This window comes from Peromyscus leucopus, chromosome 2 (assembly GCF_004664715.2).
Source record: "Peromyscus leucopus breed LL Stock chromosome 2, UCI_PerLeu_2.1, whole genome shotgun sequence".
Taxonomy (NCBI): domain Eukaryota; kingdom Metazoa; phylum Chordata; class Mammalia; order Rodentia; family Cricetidae; genus Peromyscus; species Peromyscus leucopus.
Window position 1 is genome coordinate 128,623,753 of NC_051064.1, and position 15,528 is coordinate 128,639,280.

The 15,528-nt window shown below is 48.2% G+C and overlaps 1 protein-coding gene across 1 annotated transcript in view; it reads right to left on the bottom strand.

Annotated features, from left to right (window-relative positions):
- The window catches only part of C2H1orf94 (chromosome 2 C1orf94 homolog), a 43,601-nt gene that overhangs the window by 4,979 nt on the left and 23,094 nt on the right, over window positions 1–15,528 (bottom strand). The window contains exons 3-6 of the mRNA XM_028857708.2: window positions 13,684–13,944; window positions 12,300–12,475; window positions 7,255–7,332; window positions 3,044–3,240 (exon numbers count right to left, since the gene is read on the bottom strand). Coding sequence (XP_028713541.1) covers window positions 3,044–3,240; window positions 7,255–7,332; window positions 12,300–12,475; window positions 13,684–13,944 — 712 coding nt within the window. The remainder of the gene's footprint in view (window positions 1–3,043; window positions 3,241–7,254; window positions 7,333–12,299; window positions 12,476–13,683; window positions 13,945–15,528) is intronic.

A 15,528-nucleotide genomic window follows, 5' to 3' on the forward strand; every position in this document is an offset into this window, starting at 1 on the left:
GAGACTGTGAGAGAAGAAAGCACTTTGTGTGTCTTGTTCTCTCCAGTTCACATCGCCTTGGACAGTGCCAGGCACAGGAATTGCTCTAACCAGTTTATTTTGTTTTGTTTGCGACAGGATCTTACCATGTAGCCCAGGCTGGCCTCAAACTCAGCATCTTCCCAATTCATTTCCTAAGCATTGGTATTACAGGCATGTGTTACAAGCCCAGAAATCAATAAGATTTAAATGTATGCATATGCATGTGTGTTTGTGTGTATGTGAGTGTGTATAAATGCATGTATATGCTGTATATGGAGACTAGAAGTTAACTTTGGGAGTCTTTCTTCAGAAGCTATCTACCATGGTTTTTGAGATTCTCTTAATGGGACTGTAGATCACCCATCAGACTAAGCTAGCTAGCCAGTGAGCTCCAGGGATCCTCCTGTCTCTGCCTCCACAGCACTGGGATCACAAGTGTGTTGTGCCACCATGCCCAGATTCCTATGCAAATTCTGGGGATCAGCATCAGGTTGCAGAGTGAGCCATCTCCCAGCTCCCTCATTCATTTTTTGTTTGCTTGTTTGTTTTGACAAATGAACAAATCATCCTCTCTAGGGATAGAGGCTGGCGCCTGTTTCTGGCCCCATCCTCCTGGTTTCCCCAGCTCTTGAGGCATCCTCGCCCCACTCACCGCCTCTCCTTACTCATTGCTCTTCTTTGTCTCCAGTGTCTCCCACTCTTCTCAGTCCGTGCCTACTTCTTGGACTGCCCATTCTTGTCCCTTTGTCTCCCCAAAGACACATAGACATCAGGCCTCTGCCCTTTGTGCTGACAACTCCCCTGGCTCTCTGGACAGCCAGCATTCCAGTTTGTCCCTGTGAAGAGTCACGGGCGGTAACACTGGGATGACTGCCAGCTGAAGGATGGTTCTGTGTCCCTCGGCAGCCCCATTCACTCTCACCTCCAGGAAAGTAATAGATAACCTCCTGTTGAGACTTCCAGACTATACCTCCTCTCCTGTTCTCTCTCCTAGGCCTGTGTGTTCCCTCTGATGTGCACAGGCCCTTATTAGATCCCCAGGCCTAGCAGCCAAAAGCCTTTAATAATCCATTCCCAACCTCCCTTTCCAACCCTATTTTCCAAGCACAAATCTAACACTTCAAACCATACACGCCTCCATCGCCAGGCCTCCAGTTTGCCTTGCCCCTTCTGGGCTTCAGGGACAGTTCAGCAGTAAGTCACTTGCCTAGCATGAGTAAGAACTTAGGTTCAATTCCTGGTACCTCAAAATCAAGAGCTCAAGGGCGCATTTCAATGATTGCCTTGCCCCTTCCCAGTGCAGGACCTGACTCCCCCTGCCTAGATTGCCTCCTCCAGCCACTCACTCGGATCCCCCTCTGAGCCATCAGAGATCCCGCCTCTGGCCTGGGGCCACTTCATTTTCACTTTACCAGAGCATGTGCCGTCCAGTCCTGGCAGTCCTCATTTGTTTCTTAATGTGTATGTACGTGTGTCTGCATCGGTTTATATATGTCCTATGTGTAGGGGTGCCTGGAGAGGCTAGAAAAGGGTATGCGATCCCCTGGAACTAGAGTTACAGGTGATTGGAAGCTGCCGATGGGTGAGTGCTGGGAACCAAACCTGGGTCCTCTGCACCAACAGTAAGCTGGGCCATGTCTCCAGCCCCCAGCCCTCTGCTTTTTGAAGGGAAGAAATACGCCTTATTATCTATGAGTTCCCTATAGACTACGTTCACATTAACTCCACAAATTAACACAGTACTCTCTAGTGTGCATGATGATAGTGGTGGAGGTTCAACGTGCCATGCTGTGTGCTCTACAAAATAAAAGGGAGGGGAGGAGGAGGGCAAGGAGGGGAGAAAGAGAGGAGGAAGTAGAGGAGAAAGGAAAGACATAAAAAGAAGTCATGGGTATCATATTCAAATACTACCATCGATCACCTCTTGAACATTCTCTGAGCACCCCAGGCAATTAAATGATCTGAGAGTTCCAACTGTTAAGAAATCTGCTTGTCTTTGTTTCTCACAGTTTCCCCCCAACAGATCTGACTATCAAAACCTCTTTGAAACATTGATCCTTTTCCACAAGATATTAGGGGAGATGCAAGATTCAAAGGGTGGGAGTCTGGGGTCATGCAGTGGGTCAGGTGGGAAAAAGGTATCTGCTGGACAGCGTCGGGGAGGGCAGGAATCAATGTCACCCTAGAGAGCGTGATCCTCACTTAGAACATGAGTTTTTCCAAGTGGGACATGCATGCCTCACGATCTGCCTAGGATTCTGAGGTCCACAGGGGTGGTATTATGCCTCCTTCCTTGGGTCACCAATATTAGCTAAGCATTTGGTTTGTTGAACTGAGTAGCTACTTGTTAATTACGTTAAAACAAGCACAACTTTGTAACTCCACACCCTGCACAATCCAAGAGGAATTTTTATCCTAACGGCCCAGTTTCTGTTGGGAGTTTGCAGCTGAGCCCCTCATACAAACCTAGGAAATACCAGACTTTTCTACTGATGGGGGGGGGGGGCACGTTCAGTGGATAAGCTGTGGAAGACCCTTCTCTTAGACCTGTCGGAAGTCTAGAGGGGATTCTTGAAAGATTAGCCTGGCAAGGACTCCAGATGCATCAGGAAGTGGATAGGAGTCATGTACAGATTAGCTAACCACATTCATTGCAAATCATCCAATGATAGTGAGAGGGCATCATGAGCCACTGGCGGCACCTGTGCAGTGTGAATAGAGAGCCCGCTTGCTTCTGATTGGGCAGCTGCAGTTCTACAACTGGCCTGTAGGTGGCAGTCTGCAAAGTACCTTCAAAAGGCTCCTCCTAGATCCCAGCCAAGGCACACCTCCACAGGCGTTCCCTCCAAGTCCTCAGAGACATTGGGCCAGGTATAAAGACCTGCCTCATCACCACCACCACACCACCATGGGGCACATATACCAAGAAAGGCTCTATGAAGCCTACCCCATTCACCTGCCCTCTCTGACAGCCATCTAGATGCAGGTCAGCTCCCCATCCCCACCATGGCTAAGGACTCACCCATATCCCTGGGGGAAGAGGTATGGAGGCCCATCTCCTGCCATTGGGGTAGGATCTCGGGGGTTGGCAGGCAGCTTCTGAGGGGTCCTCTGAGGATATGGATAGTTGGGCTGGACAAAGGGGATGTAGCTCATCAGAGGGGTGTAGGAGGAGCGGAAAATTTGCTGTCCCATCTGCTGTGGGTTGTATGGTGTCACCTGCAGGGCAGAGAGAAGAAAGGGACATGATCAATATCCCCCAGCCCTAACCCTAACCCCAGCTGCTACGTTATCAACTTGTGTGCCCCTTACCTGCCTTATGTATCTGAGCCTCAAACTCCTAATCTGTAAAATGGACCAGCACTATCTACTCTGTGGGGAGGGTCTAGCAGCTGTGATTCACATTACTGGATTCTACCTTCAGACCTCAATAGACTGTGAGCCCTAGACAACCTCACCCAGTGGAAACTCCTGCCAGGGAAGAACAGGTCTGTGCTGTGAGGATGGCTGCAGAACTGCCAGCTATGATTATCCAGCACTTGAAATCCAGCTGGGATGAATGAGGAGCTAAAGTCCGGATGTTATCGAATTGCGATTCCTGTAAATGGCCGCACATGGCTAGTGGCTACAGCACTGGATAATATATAAGAAAGCGCAAAAAGGAGGCAGGGCAACAAAAAGCTGAGGGAAAGATGGGAATTCAGTAGGATTTTTTCTGCCAATACCTGGACAAATGCCCACTGAGAACTGGGGCTCCCGCTTTCTTGCCCTCCACAAGCAAGGGCGCCACCATGTTATTCATTGCTATTGCTCCAGCTCTGAGACAGCAGAGTGAATGCAGTAAGAGAGGTCAGGGAGGAGGCAGGAAGAAGGGGGAGCACTAAGCATCTGCTGACTTGATGGGGAGCACTCATCAGGAACAACAGGTCTATTGTTGTTCCTGACAGCCTATACACTGGAAGGCCTTTCCTCACATTGATTCTCCTGTGCGCTGAGGGGAGTTTCTGTCAAAGCTAGGAAAGTTTCTGGATTTCCACCATAGAAGCCACAATACTCAAGAGCCCCCTTTCTCCCTGCATATTCATGTCTAATATAAACCTACTTATGCCTTTAATCCCAGCACTTGGGAGGCAGAAGCAGGTGGGTCTCTGACTTTGAGGCCAGCCTGGTCTCTACAGAGTGAGTTCCAGGACAGCCAGAGCTATGACACAGAGAAATCCTGTCTCAACAAACAAACAAACAAAAAAACAAAACAAACAAACAAAAAAACAACAACCTGAGCTAGTATGTATGAAATGTATGAAACCCTTGGGCTGTGGGACACCCTTCACCTAACCTCTGTCACTACATCTCTAAACCCTGTGAGACAAAGCCCTCTGATCTTATCCTGATTGTCAGTTTCATGGAATTTAGAATCACCTAGGGTGTGCTGTGAGGGTGTTCCCGAGAAGTTTAACTGAGGCTAGAAGACCCACCCTAAATGTGGGCTGCTTCAGCCCTAGGAGTTGGGGTTTTAGACCGAATAAAAAGGGGAGAGAGAGGACCACTTGAACAGCAGCCTTCACCTCTCTTTGCTTCCTAACTGTGGCTGCAATGTAGCCAAGAGCCTCGTGTTCCTGAGGCCAGGTCTTCTCACCATGGTGGCCTCACCACTTCTCGAACTGGGCAGAGAAATAAAAACAAAACTTCCTGTAGTTGCTTTCTTCCGTTATTTTATCATGACAATGGGAAAAATAACTAACACAGGCCCCCGTGACTCCCATTTGACAGGTAAAGAAGCTGAGGATCCGAGAAGTAAAATAACCAGCTTAGCAAGTGTCTCCAGTCCCAAATTGCAGCCAGAACGCCCAGGGAGAGCCCAAAGTTCAGTTCTGTTCCAGCTTTACTATGCTGTGCACTCTTTGAAAGCTGAGTCCCTCCCCCAAACTTTGCCATGCCACTCAAAGAGAGAATGCAGGGTCCAGTGACATTAAATGTGGGTACTGACATAGACAAGACATAAGAGGACAGACACCTCACAGGACACACTCTGTGAGGGCCACAGAGTCCCTGGTCTCCACAATGAAAAAATGTTTGGTCCTGGTAGAGACTAGAATAAAAGGGGTGAGTCCCAGAGCTCACACCAGCCTTGTCCAGGGATATGCCCATGATTCCATGGGGATGATCAAAGCCATCACATGCAGCTTCTATGCACCTCTGGAAACCACCTCCAAATACACTCAACTCTAACAAAAGCATAGGACAGTGTGCCCAGAATGATGCACTTGTTCAGAAATACTTATATAAGTAGATGTCCCTAGAAGGATACGAAAGAAACCAATAAACAGTAGTGGCCTCCATCTTTAAAGTTCCTACCATGTTTACACAAATCCTTCAAATATATACACACTCATAATCGACTAAAAAGACTCTTTGAGCCAGGATGAGGTGTTACTGTGTGTAGGTGGAGGTAATGTGACTGGGATTCCTGAGACAGGCTCTCTCATCCCAGTTAGGATGGGGAAGGCTCTTATTCCTGATGGAGCATCCTGCCCAAGGTAGTTTTTACCTATGGGCCCATCTCTACCCTCCAGAACACACAAGCTCAGAACACGCCAGCACAGAGAAGAGGTTTTCAGAAACAGGGTGGGATTCCCTGGCAAGGATCAAGGTAGAAGAATCTGGAATTGAGGAATGCAGATCGTCCATGGACGCATGTGTGAAGTGCAAGTCCACATGGGAATATGGAACACTTGCCTTCAGCCCCCTCTATATCCCCAGTCTAAATGATTTTGCTCATATCCCATCTCTGACCCAAGACTCAGTACCTCTGAGCCTGCTTCCATGTCTGTCAATGAGTATATGGGAGCATGTATGCCAGCTTAAGCAGCTTGGGGGCATGCAAATAAATACATGTATTTATCGTGTGTGTGTGTGTGTGTGTGTGTGTGTGTGTGTGTGTGTGTGTGTGTGTATGGGTACATACACCACAGTGCACGCGTGGAGGTCAGAGGACAACTTTGGGTGTCAGTTCTCACCTTTCACCTTGTTTTGAAGCAGTGTCTCTTGTTCACTGCTATAAACGCCAGACTAGCTGATCCATGAGCTTTTGGGGGTTCTCTTGTCTCCATCTCTTGTCTTGCCATAAGCACACTGGGATTACAGATGCATGCTACTGCCTCTAGCTTTGCATGGGTTCTAGGGGTCCAAAGTCCATTCCTCATTCTTGGAAAGCAAGCACTTTAGCCACTGGGCTAACTCCCTGCCCACTATCTAGTTTCTCTGCTTCTCTCTACGTAGGTCTGTTGCTACCTCTGCTGCCTTACTGGAGTACGTTCGTGTATCTACCTACAAGAGGTGTCTGGCATGGTGGCCAAGAACACGAGGCTGCTTCCTAGTTAATATCTAAGAGGCAATTGTATCTGAAGTACCTCTGTAGTTCATACTGCCACATTCAGCAAATAAAACTACAGGACACCAGTTGAATCCAAACTGGACATAAACTGTGAATGTATTTTTAACATAAATATGTCTTGTGCAATATTTAAGATTTACTTATACTAAAACTGTATTCATTATTTATTTGAATTTCAAACCAAACTGAGTGTCTTGTGTGGGAACTAGCTGGCCCACATAGCATAAACATGACTCTTGCCTCACACACGCTGGGCAGAGCTGTAGGGTTTTGGTCAACTGAAAGTGTGTGGACATCACCATGCACAGAGCTGAGGCTTCTGGGGGCACTGTGAGTTTCCTCTTTATCTTTTATGTGCTTCTGTCATCCAATGGGAGAGAAGCAACAGCTCCTGCCTCTTCAGTTCAGACCCCAAAAAGAGAAAGGAGAACAGACCTGATGCTGACCCACAACCCAGTCCAGTCAATCCAGAGATTCCCAAATAAGAACTAAAGACTCCTGGGAAGTCTCTGAGTCATTGAAGTACTCGTTGTCACAGCAAACCCAAATCTATGTGTTAATTTTTTGGTCTAATCTCTATATGCCTCAGTTTCCCCATCAATAGCATGCACCATAAAGGTGGTTGAGAAGGTTAAACTAGTGCAGGAGAAGCCTTCGGGAAAGGCTTGGCATTATCACGCAGTCAAGACTCTTAAGTGACACCTGGTATCACCGTGTGATGAGTCAGTGATGGTCCAGAAAGTAACGGTGATGACCGCTAGGCAAGGATGAAGAAGCAGATCGCTTTCTGGCCCAAAGACCTTATGGAGCCAAGGCGTGGAAGGGGAGAACCTACTTACCTGTCTGGGGTAGCACCCCAGCGGGGGGTGCACGGGTTGCTGGTAGGGCATCCTTGTTGACCTCTGTGGGTACAGGCCCTAAGGAGAAAGAGAGAGGTTCCCGATGCTAGGCAAGAGTCCCCAGCCTGGGCGTGGAAGCTGCTCAGCATCTGACCCACAGGCCTAGATCTAGATTCTAGGTTGACTCCCTCCCATCCCCCAGCTGACCAACTCCACGAAGTTGCCTAGAGCTGACTGGACCTGGCTGGGGCCAACACAGCCTAGGCCACACGGGAAGCCCCTCTTCAACAGACTCCAAAACCTGATTGGGTGTTCAGGAATGTTTAGGAGAGAGTGTCAAAGACGGACAGTCTCTCAGAGGCTGACCTGTGTCCCTGAGACAGCTGCTTCACCTCTCTGGGGGTATTTCCTTTATCTTCACAGGAGTGCGGGGCCAGGCCTGTGACGCCTGTGGCAATGGTCTCATCGTCATTGTCACTATCTACATACACATGGGTGGAGACCGGAGGAGGACCTCCTGTGCCGTTTCTCGGGTGTTGCCCACCTTGTTGGTTCTTTTGTTTGTTTGTTTTCATTTTTGTTTTTAAGATAAAGTTTCCTATTGGCCTGAGGCTTATCACGTAGACTGTGTTGTCCAACCTGTTAAGCCCCAAAGATCCCCCTGTCTCCGCCTCTCCAGTACTAGGCTCACAACTGCACCTCACCAGGCTCAGCTTTTTTACTGGCGCTCAGGTGGATGAAGCCCAGGTCCTCGAGCTTGCCGGGCAAGCACTTAACTGAAGGACTGAGCTGTCTCCTCGGCCATCACCCTTTTCTACCTTTTCCTAAGCCAATTCTCACCTAAGATGTGAGGTGTCCTATACATCTGGGTACCAGCACTGTTAAATCCCATGTTCAAGTACATCTGCATGTGTAGGGGCCTGGGTCTCGCCACCTGTGGTTCTGTGTACAGATGTGCAGCTATGGCCCCCTGCGTGCTCATTTGGGTTTCTGCGAGGGGCCCTCTGTGTATCTGTAGCTCATGGTGAGGGTAAGCAGGAGGATAAATAAAGGAATGCCAGCAAAGAGCTGAGAAAGCACCTGGGCACATAGTAAGGACTCTGTAAATGTTACGTCTGTCCATCATCCCCCACTGGCCCCTCCCTCTAGGATCTCTGGCAGCTTAGCCCAAGGGGATGGAAATTTTACTTACAGCTCTGACTAGGGTGGGGCCTGGGATATCATGTGTTCATAGAGACACAAAACTCACACATCTAGCCGAAATGTTACAAAGGGTGGGCCAACCCATGACCTCTCCAACTGTCTACCCAGTCATTATCTACATCACAAGGGTGCCCCACCCTAGCCCTTTGGGTCCCCACATGGGGACCAGGAGAGCTATGAATGCAGCCTAACATAAAATGGTAAGCTTACTTAAAACATTATCCTGAGATTGTTTTGCAACTCTTTTGTAATGATAGAATGATTCTAGGGCATGAACGTCTTGTCACAATGTCATGTAAAGTAAACACGTTTGCTCCTGCAAACCCATGGGCCGTGGGTTGTACACCCCTAGCTTTAATGTGTGGCTCTAGGTAACTCTTCTTCATCCAGTGGCCAGAGATGCTAAAAAGCTGGACACTCTGCACCTAGCATAATGCTCAAAGCCCAATGCACCTCTCAGCCCAGAACATCTTTCCAGAGCATCCTTCATCCCAAAGTGCTGTCTCTGTTCTGGGTTTGTGTCAATCACCAAAATGGTGATAGTGAGTGGACACCATGCTTCTGATGATGTCCTTTGCTCTTCATGAAGGGCTCCAGGATCTCTGATGGGGAGTTACCCCAGAAGCCTCCCAGATCTTCCTGTTCCAGCTTCCAAGTCTCTGAGAATCGCACATCCCATCAGAGAGCCCTGCGGGTCCTCTGTCACTAAGCACTGACACTTGAGACCTTCCTTCCTGTTTTGGCCCCTCCCACTTCCACCCATCCTTGCCTGAAGCCAGTCCATGAACCACCCCACCCACCCCTCCTGCCCTATTGCTTAAAGTTCTGCAACCGGTTCGGCCAGCCAGCCCAGTCCCTACCACCCCATCCTGGTATGGACCTGGCCAGAGAAGTCCTGCCAAAGGAATGACCTTGCTCATTCCTGGCCTTCGCTGAGCCACAAGGCCTCTGGGCAGGTTGCTAAGGGACCTTCTGCTGCTGCTTCCTTTCTACTCCATTGACAAGCTTAACTGCCACCTCTCCCAGGACTACAGACACCATGCAGCCATTCACCACCACCACCTGTTCTGCACTAGGCCACACTGGGGCCAATGGAGGGCATAGAGCTGGCCAGCCCTGCCCCCTCCCTGTAAGAGATGTTGCCTTGTTCATTAGTATGGGAAAGACTGCCTGACTCTAGGGACCTTTGCAGTTGTTAGAATTGCAGCTTTGGAAAATCGTGAACGAGCAGGGGCGAATAAGCATTCACTCCTCTTCGCTTGAGGCCACGGCCTTTCCCCACATGGCTTCCCTTCTTCATCTGAAGATGCTCATGCTCCGTGTTAGGAACCTTGTCTTCCTATCCCTGAGTCTCTCTAGCATGGCGCTCTGAGTAAATTGGATTTGGGGGCCTCATCTTTATTCCTTCAGCCCTGTGTGGAACTGACTGTGATAGACTAGTCCCCTGTTCTCTCTGCCCCCTCAAGGTCTACTGAACTCCCTGACCCCCTTTTCTTGGAGAGCCTTAACTGAATATTAATGCAATGAACATCTGTGTCACACTGGGGATTTTAAGAGTCCTTCCCCGTGCTTGGGCTCAATTAATCCTTATAACCAAATCGGTCTCTGTGGCTGCCGTAATTATGATAAGCCTGGCTCTCCTCCAGACAAACTGGGGAAGTTAAGGAACTTGCCCGAGGCCACACAGTGCAGATGCTGCAGAGCCCCCTCACCCATCTTCTGGTTTCCAGATTTGCCTTCTCGGCTGTATCAGGCTTCCCCGACCAGTTCTCTCAAAGCAAGCACTAGGAGATTGTGAGACGCTATGAGAAAGCAGAGATGCTGTCTTTGGCCACCATCTGGGAGGGTCAGCTCCTTCATGGCCAATTTCAGTTGGGCCCACTCACTGCCTGAATTGTCTCACAGAATCTAGTAGGCCTTCCAGCCAGGCCAGGGCATCACTTTTTTGCAGAAGTGGATGGATGGATAGATAGATGGATAGATGGATGAGTAGATGGGTAGATGAATGAATGGATGGATGAGTGGATAGATGGATGGATGGATGGATGGATGGATGGATGGATGGATGGATGGATGGATGGATGGATGGTAAAGATAAATAGACAAATGGTAGATGAACGGATGGATAGGAATATGGATGAGTAGTCAAGTGGACAGAGAGATGGATACATAAAGCAGAAAGACCAAAATAAGCAGCAGTCAGAGAATGCTTCAGAATGAGCCTGGGGGTACAGCTGCCTAAGACACTAGACTGAGCTGAACTTCCAATGCATGTTACATAAAAATCTATCTTTTGATGTACAAGAAAGTACCCTCTGCTTCTAGAAACTTGCCAACCAGAGGTGCTGACTCAGTTTCCCTCCTTCTGTAGGAAAGTCACAGTCAGCCATACAATATGAACGCCTGTGTCTCTGAAGACACAGGACAGGCTTTATGCTCATAAAAATATATCCAAACCTTATTCACTTGAAAAAGCCAAGTTGGTGGAGCATTGCAGTGCAGCCTGACACTGTGATCTTGGTGCATGTGTTCAGCAAGAGTGACTTCCCACTATAGAAAGCATGCAGTTGTGTTTGGTTTTGAGTGTATCCCCCTCATCTTTTATTTGCTCCTGAACTTGCACTGGACTCCAAGCCTCTTCATCACCTTTGAGTGCCCTCACCTAGTGCAATGCTCAGCCTGAAGTAAGCCCATAGCAGAGGTCTTTAAGATTACTTAAGAAACATGAATAAATAAATAAAAATGAGTCGGCCAATGAGTAGGTGAATAAATGAATGGGGATTAGGCAAGCCCCAAATTGCAAGGGGCTAAGAATGCCAGTGAAGAAAGCCATGAATTAATGACCCAGATGCTTCTCTCAAGACTGTGTGAAGAAATTATTACTAATGTGAAGATGATGCCCTGTGATTTCCACTGGATGATCTCCACCTCATCCTGTGTGGGGTGGGGAAGTGCAGATTCATTCTTTCTGAAAAAGTTGGGAACAAAATAGAGACTGGTCCTTTGCTAAGCTCCTTTAAGATGGAGATGCAGGGGCATCAGCTCAGGGAGTCCTTAGAGTAGAGAGGTTCCCCGCTTACACTAAGCATACACTTCTTGCTCTGTGGTAAACAGAGAAACGGCACTGGCTCCGAGCGGAAGGAACATGGAGGAGGACAAGTTAAGTGTGACACAAATTTCTTCTCCATTTCTCCCTTTCAGACCTGGCTTCCTGGAGGAACTATGGGACATGACAGAGAAGAGCCAGGAGTGGGAACTGAAGCTGGGGAAATCTTGGATGCTGAGCACCTCTCCTGAAACCACAGAACGCTACCTAAGGGGACTGTTAAGTTATTGGATCGGACAAAGGCTTAAACTAGAGTGGACATTTATTTGATTCTTTCTTCCTTCTACCAAGTGGGCCATGGCTCTTAAGGGATATTAAGTTAAGTGGACAAAATGAAGAAACTACATTTTCCCTGCATAAATAAGCTCCGTGAGCAAAATTTCAAACCCTGCTAGAATTCTACCCTATCCCCTTGTATGGCACTTCTAACTCCCTTTCAGACAGGATCCCAAGATCATGTGTACATGCATGGTATGCATGTGTGTGAGCACATAAGTGTGTGTGTGTGTGTGTGTGTGTGTGTGTGTGTGTGTGTGAGCACATAAGTGTGTGTGTGTGTGTGTGTGTACCAAGTGGTGAGTCATTGTGGTTACAAGGAAAATAGCAGCAGAGGTCCACAGGTGGACATTGTACACTCTTGTTCTCATGTGACCTATGGTTAGGGATGGTGTTCAAGGGGAGTCCCAAGGCTCTTGGTACAGCAGGCTCCATTGGGGAGCCAGAGCCACCAACTTACCTGATACTGAGGGAAGGTAGAGTGGCTGGAGAACACGGGTGGAGGTGGACAGTTCAGATTGAGCCAGAGAGGCTGGTTCAGGGTGGTCGAGGTCAAGGCTGTGGTGAAACGTGGGGCAAAAACATTCCCAGCATACTTAATGTTGTTCTTGTCCGGCACTGTTGTCGGTGGGTTAACTGAAAGGCACAGCATGGGAGAAGCAGCTCAGTGCCTGCAGCAGGGAGAGGCTGGATGCCTTCTGTGCTATAACCACCCAGGATGCACGCTCTCAGGGTCACGTCCTTTCAACTCCAATAGGGTCCTTCCAAGTCCAGGAGGTTTCTAACTCCAGGCAACCATCATTAGTGCACCACTTGCTCATTTGGAAGGAATGGCTTCTCTCTCCATTACTCACTGGTAAATGAGGCTGGTGAGCAAGGTATGCAAGAAAGCACATTGCTAAGGCTGTTTCACCTACTTGCAAAGCTGAATGCCAGCTTTATACAAACAAATGCAAAGCTGTTGCCAAGGGTTTCCCTCTAATGATTAAAACCACCCCGGCCAGGGCTGGATACTGAGCAACACTAGAAACTTTGTGCAGGCTGTTGTCTCTATATAGCAATGGCTTCCTAATATTTTAAAGATTAATTTTCACTTTCCTTTATGTGCATGTATATGTCCTGTGTGTAAAGAGGACAGGTGTCAGACCCCCTGAAGCTTGTGAGTCACCCAAAGTGGGTGCTGGGGACGAACTCTGGTCCTTTGGAAGAGCAATAAGCACCCTTAACCACTGAGCCATCTCTCTAGCTCTCAGTGATTTCCTGAGCATTTAAAAACACGAAATAGTTCAGTGTGGGCTAACTTAATACTGAGTTCTAAAGCATGAGGTTCGGTTTAACTGTTACTGTGCATGAATACTGGATTCTTCTTTTCTACAGAGACATCCATGGGCTATGGAATCAGAAATAAGGCCCTCCATGGCATCCTTTTTTGTTAATTTGTTTGTGTTTGGAAAGGGGTTTTGCCTTTATGGCTGAAGCAGTTGTAGGAGAGAGCAAAGGAGAGGAAGCCAGGCCAGGCTGTGGATAATCTCAATGTGGAAATAATACAAAGCATGGATTTCTCTGTCGCCTGGGCAAACTGAGAAGCTGTAATATATCTCAGGTTGGGACTATGGACCACATCAGTTGTTGTTTGTGCCTGTGGAATCTCTGAAAACCAATTATATTCCTCTAGCAACTGGATTCCCACAGGGGATGCTGGGAGAAAATCATTTCCTCCATTTTATGGAGTTAAAAATCCTGACGCCCAAGGGAAAACAGTGACTTGGCCATGGACAGAATGAGGTACCCCTGCCTGGATCTATGATAGTTTCTGGGTACCCACCCAGGGAAGGTCCACTTACATTTCAGATCCAGCCCATCCATATCCACTTTGCTTCGAAGCCTCAGCTGCCCACCAGGGTTCTTAGTGGCCCCAAAAATCTCGTAAAGCAGGTTCTTCTCAGCCGGCCACACAGGCTTCTTGGTTGGCAGGGTCACTGAGATGGTGCCCATTGCGTCACTGTGACCCTCCTCACCACAGGTGTCCTTCCGGCTCTGGGGCCACTGGCTGAGAAAGAGGCTCTCTCGACCTTTGGTCAGCTCTTTGGTACCAGGGGTTCGTTCTACAGAAAGAGTAAACTGAGTCAAAGCCTCTGAGAAGCAAAACTTTTTGTGGATTGTTTTCTTGCAGCCCATAGCTCATACTGAGATCCAGGCCATACAAAGGACTGTGTTTCAGTCAGGTGCATCCCCAGGCTCATGCGGAAGTCTCCTCTGATTGCTGCCCGTTCTGACCTCCCTGTCTTATACAGTCATCTCTCCATCCACCTGTCTACTGATCCATCTGCCCATTAATCCATTCACCCACCTAACTCAGCCATCCATCCATCCTTATCCATCCATCTTTCCATTCATCTGTTCATTGGTTTATCCAGCCAGCCACTTATTCTTTTATTCATCTATCTGTTCATCTACCTATCTATTCATTCATCCACTCATCTGTCTATCCACTCATCCATTCATCTATCTATCCACTCATCCATTCATCTATTCATTTGTTTATCCATTCACCTATCCTTCTACCCATGTCTTTTTCTTTTTTTCTTCTTAGACATGGCCTTACTGTGTAGCCCTGGTTGACCCACTATGTAGACCAGGGCCTTAAGGTCACAGGGACCTGCTTGTCTTTGTCTCCTGAGTGCTGAAATTAAAGGTGTGCACCACTATGGCTGGCCATTCATTTTCATTCTTCTTTTCCTCCCTCCCTTCTCTTCTTCTTTCTTCCCCCACTTTTCCCTCCCTCTCTTACTTCTTTCTTTCCATCTGTAGTGCCAGGCTAAGGATATGAGGTAGCTTTGATGTGGTTTGGCCATGAGGGAGCACATGGCTTAGGGAAGGAGACACATATCCTTACAGAACACACAGTTGAGCCATGCTGCTTAGTCCCTTATCATGAACTTCACCTCTGCTGTGATTCCCACAGGTGATTCAGCTCTCCCATAAGCACCAGGCCTTGCCCTGAGTACTGGGGACAAAGTGATGAGTCAGAGCCAGGCTGCCCTGCAGGAGCTCACACAAGGAAGAGAGAGATGTGCCCAGAAATAGCTCCAGGACAAGGCAGATGGGCACCATGAAGTGACAAAGAGACAGAATGGGAGAAGACACTGGCTGGGATCTTGTCTGTCAGAGAGGATCCTTCAACCAAGAAAGAAAGGTTTAGTAAGACCCTCACTGGGGCTATCAGGAAGTTGTCACAGGCCTGAGCAACTACAGACAAACACCAAAAACATCACAGGGACAAAGTGAGTCATCATAAATGACTGGAATTACAGAAGGGACTCAATGGGTGTCAGACTCCGGTCTGACTGCACACGCACCGAGCATCCATCCCTTGCAGAAGGACATTCTGACACCTGATGACACCCGTGACATCTCCACAGAGCTCTCGCCCACATTCCCCTCAGCTTTGTCATGCTTTCTTCAAAAACGAAGTGTTTGTGTGTGGAGCAGTGAATGGAAAACAGTCTAAGAAAGAATTGCGTTTTACTGAAAACACATGGAATTTCTTGTTATTATTCCCTAGACCACACACTGTAACCACCGTTTACACAGCGTTTACACTGGATCAGGCACCATCAGTATCAATAGATGTTTACAGTGTGCAGGAGGAGTGGGTAGGTGGTATGCCATTGTGCATAAGACTCTTG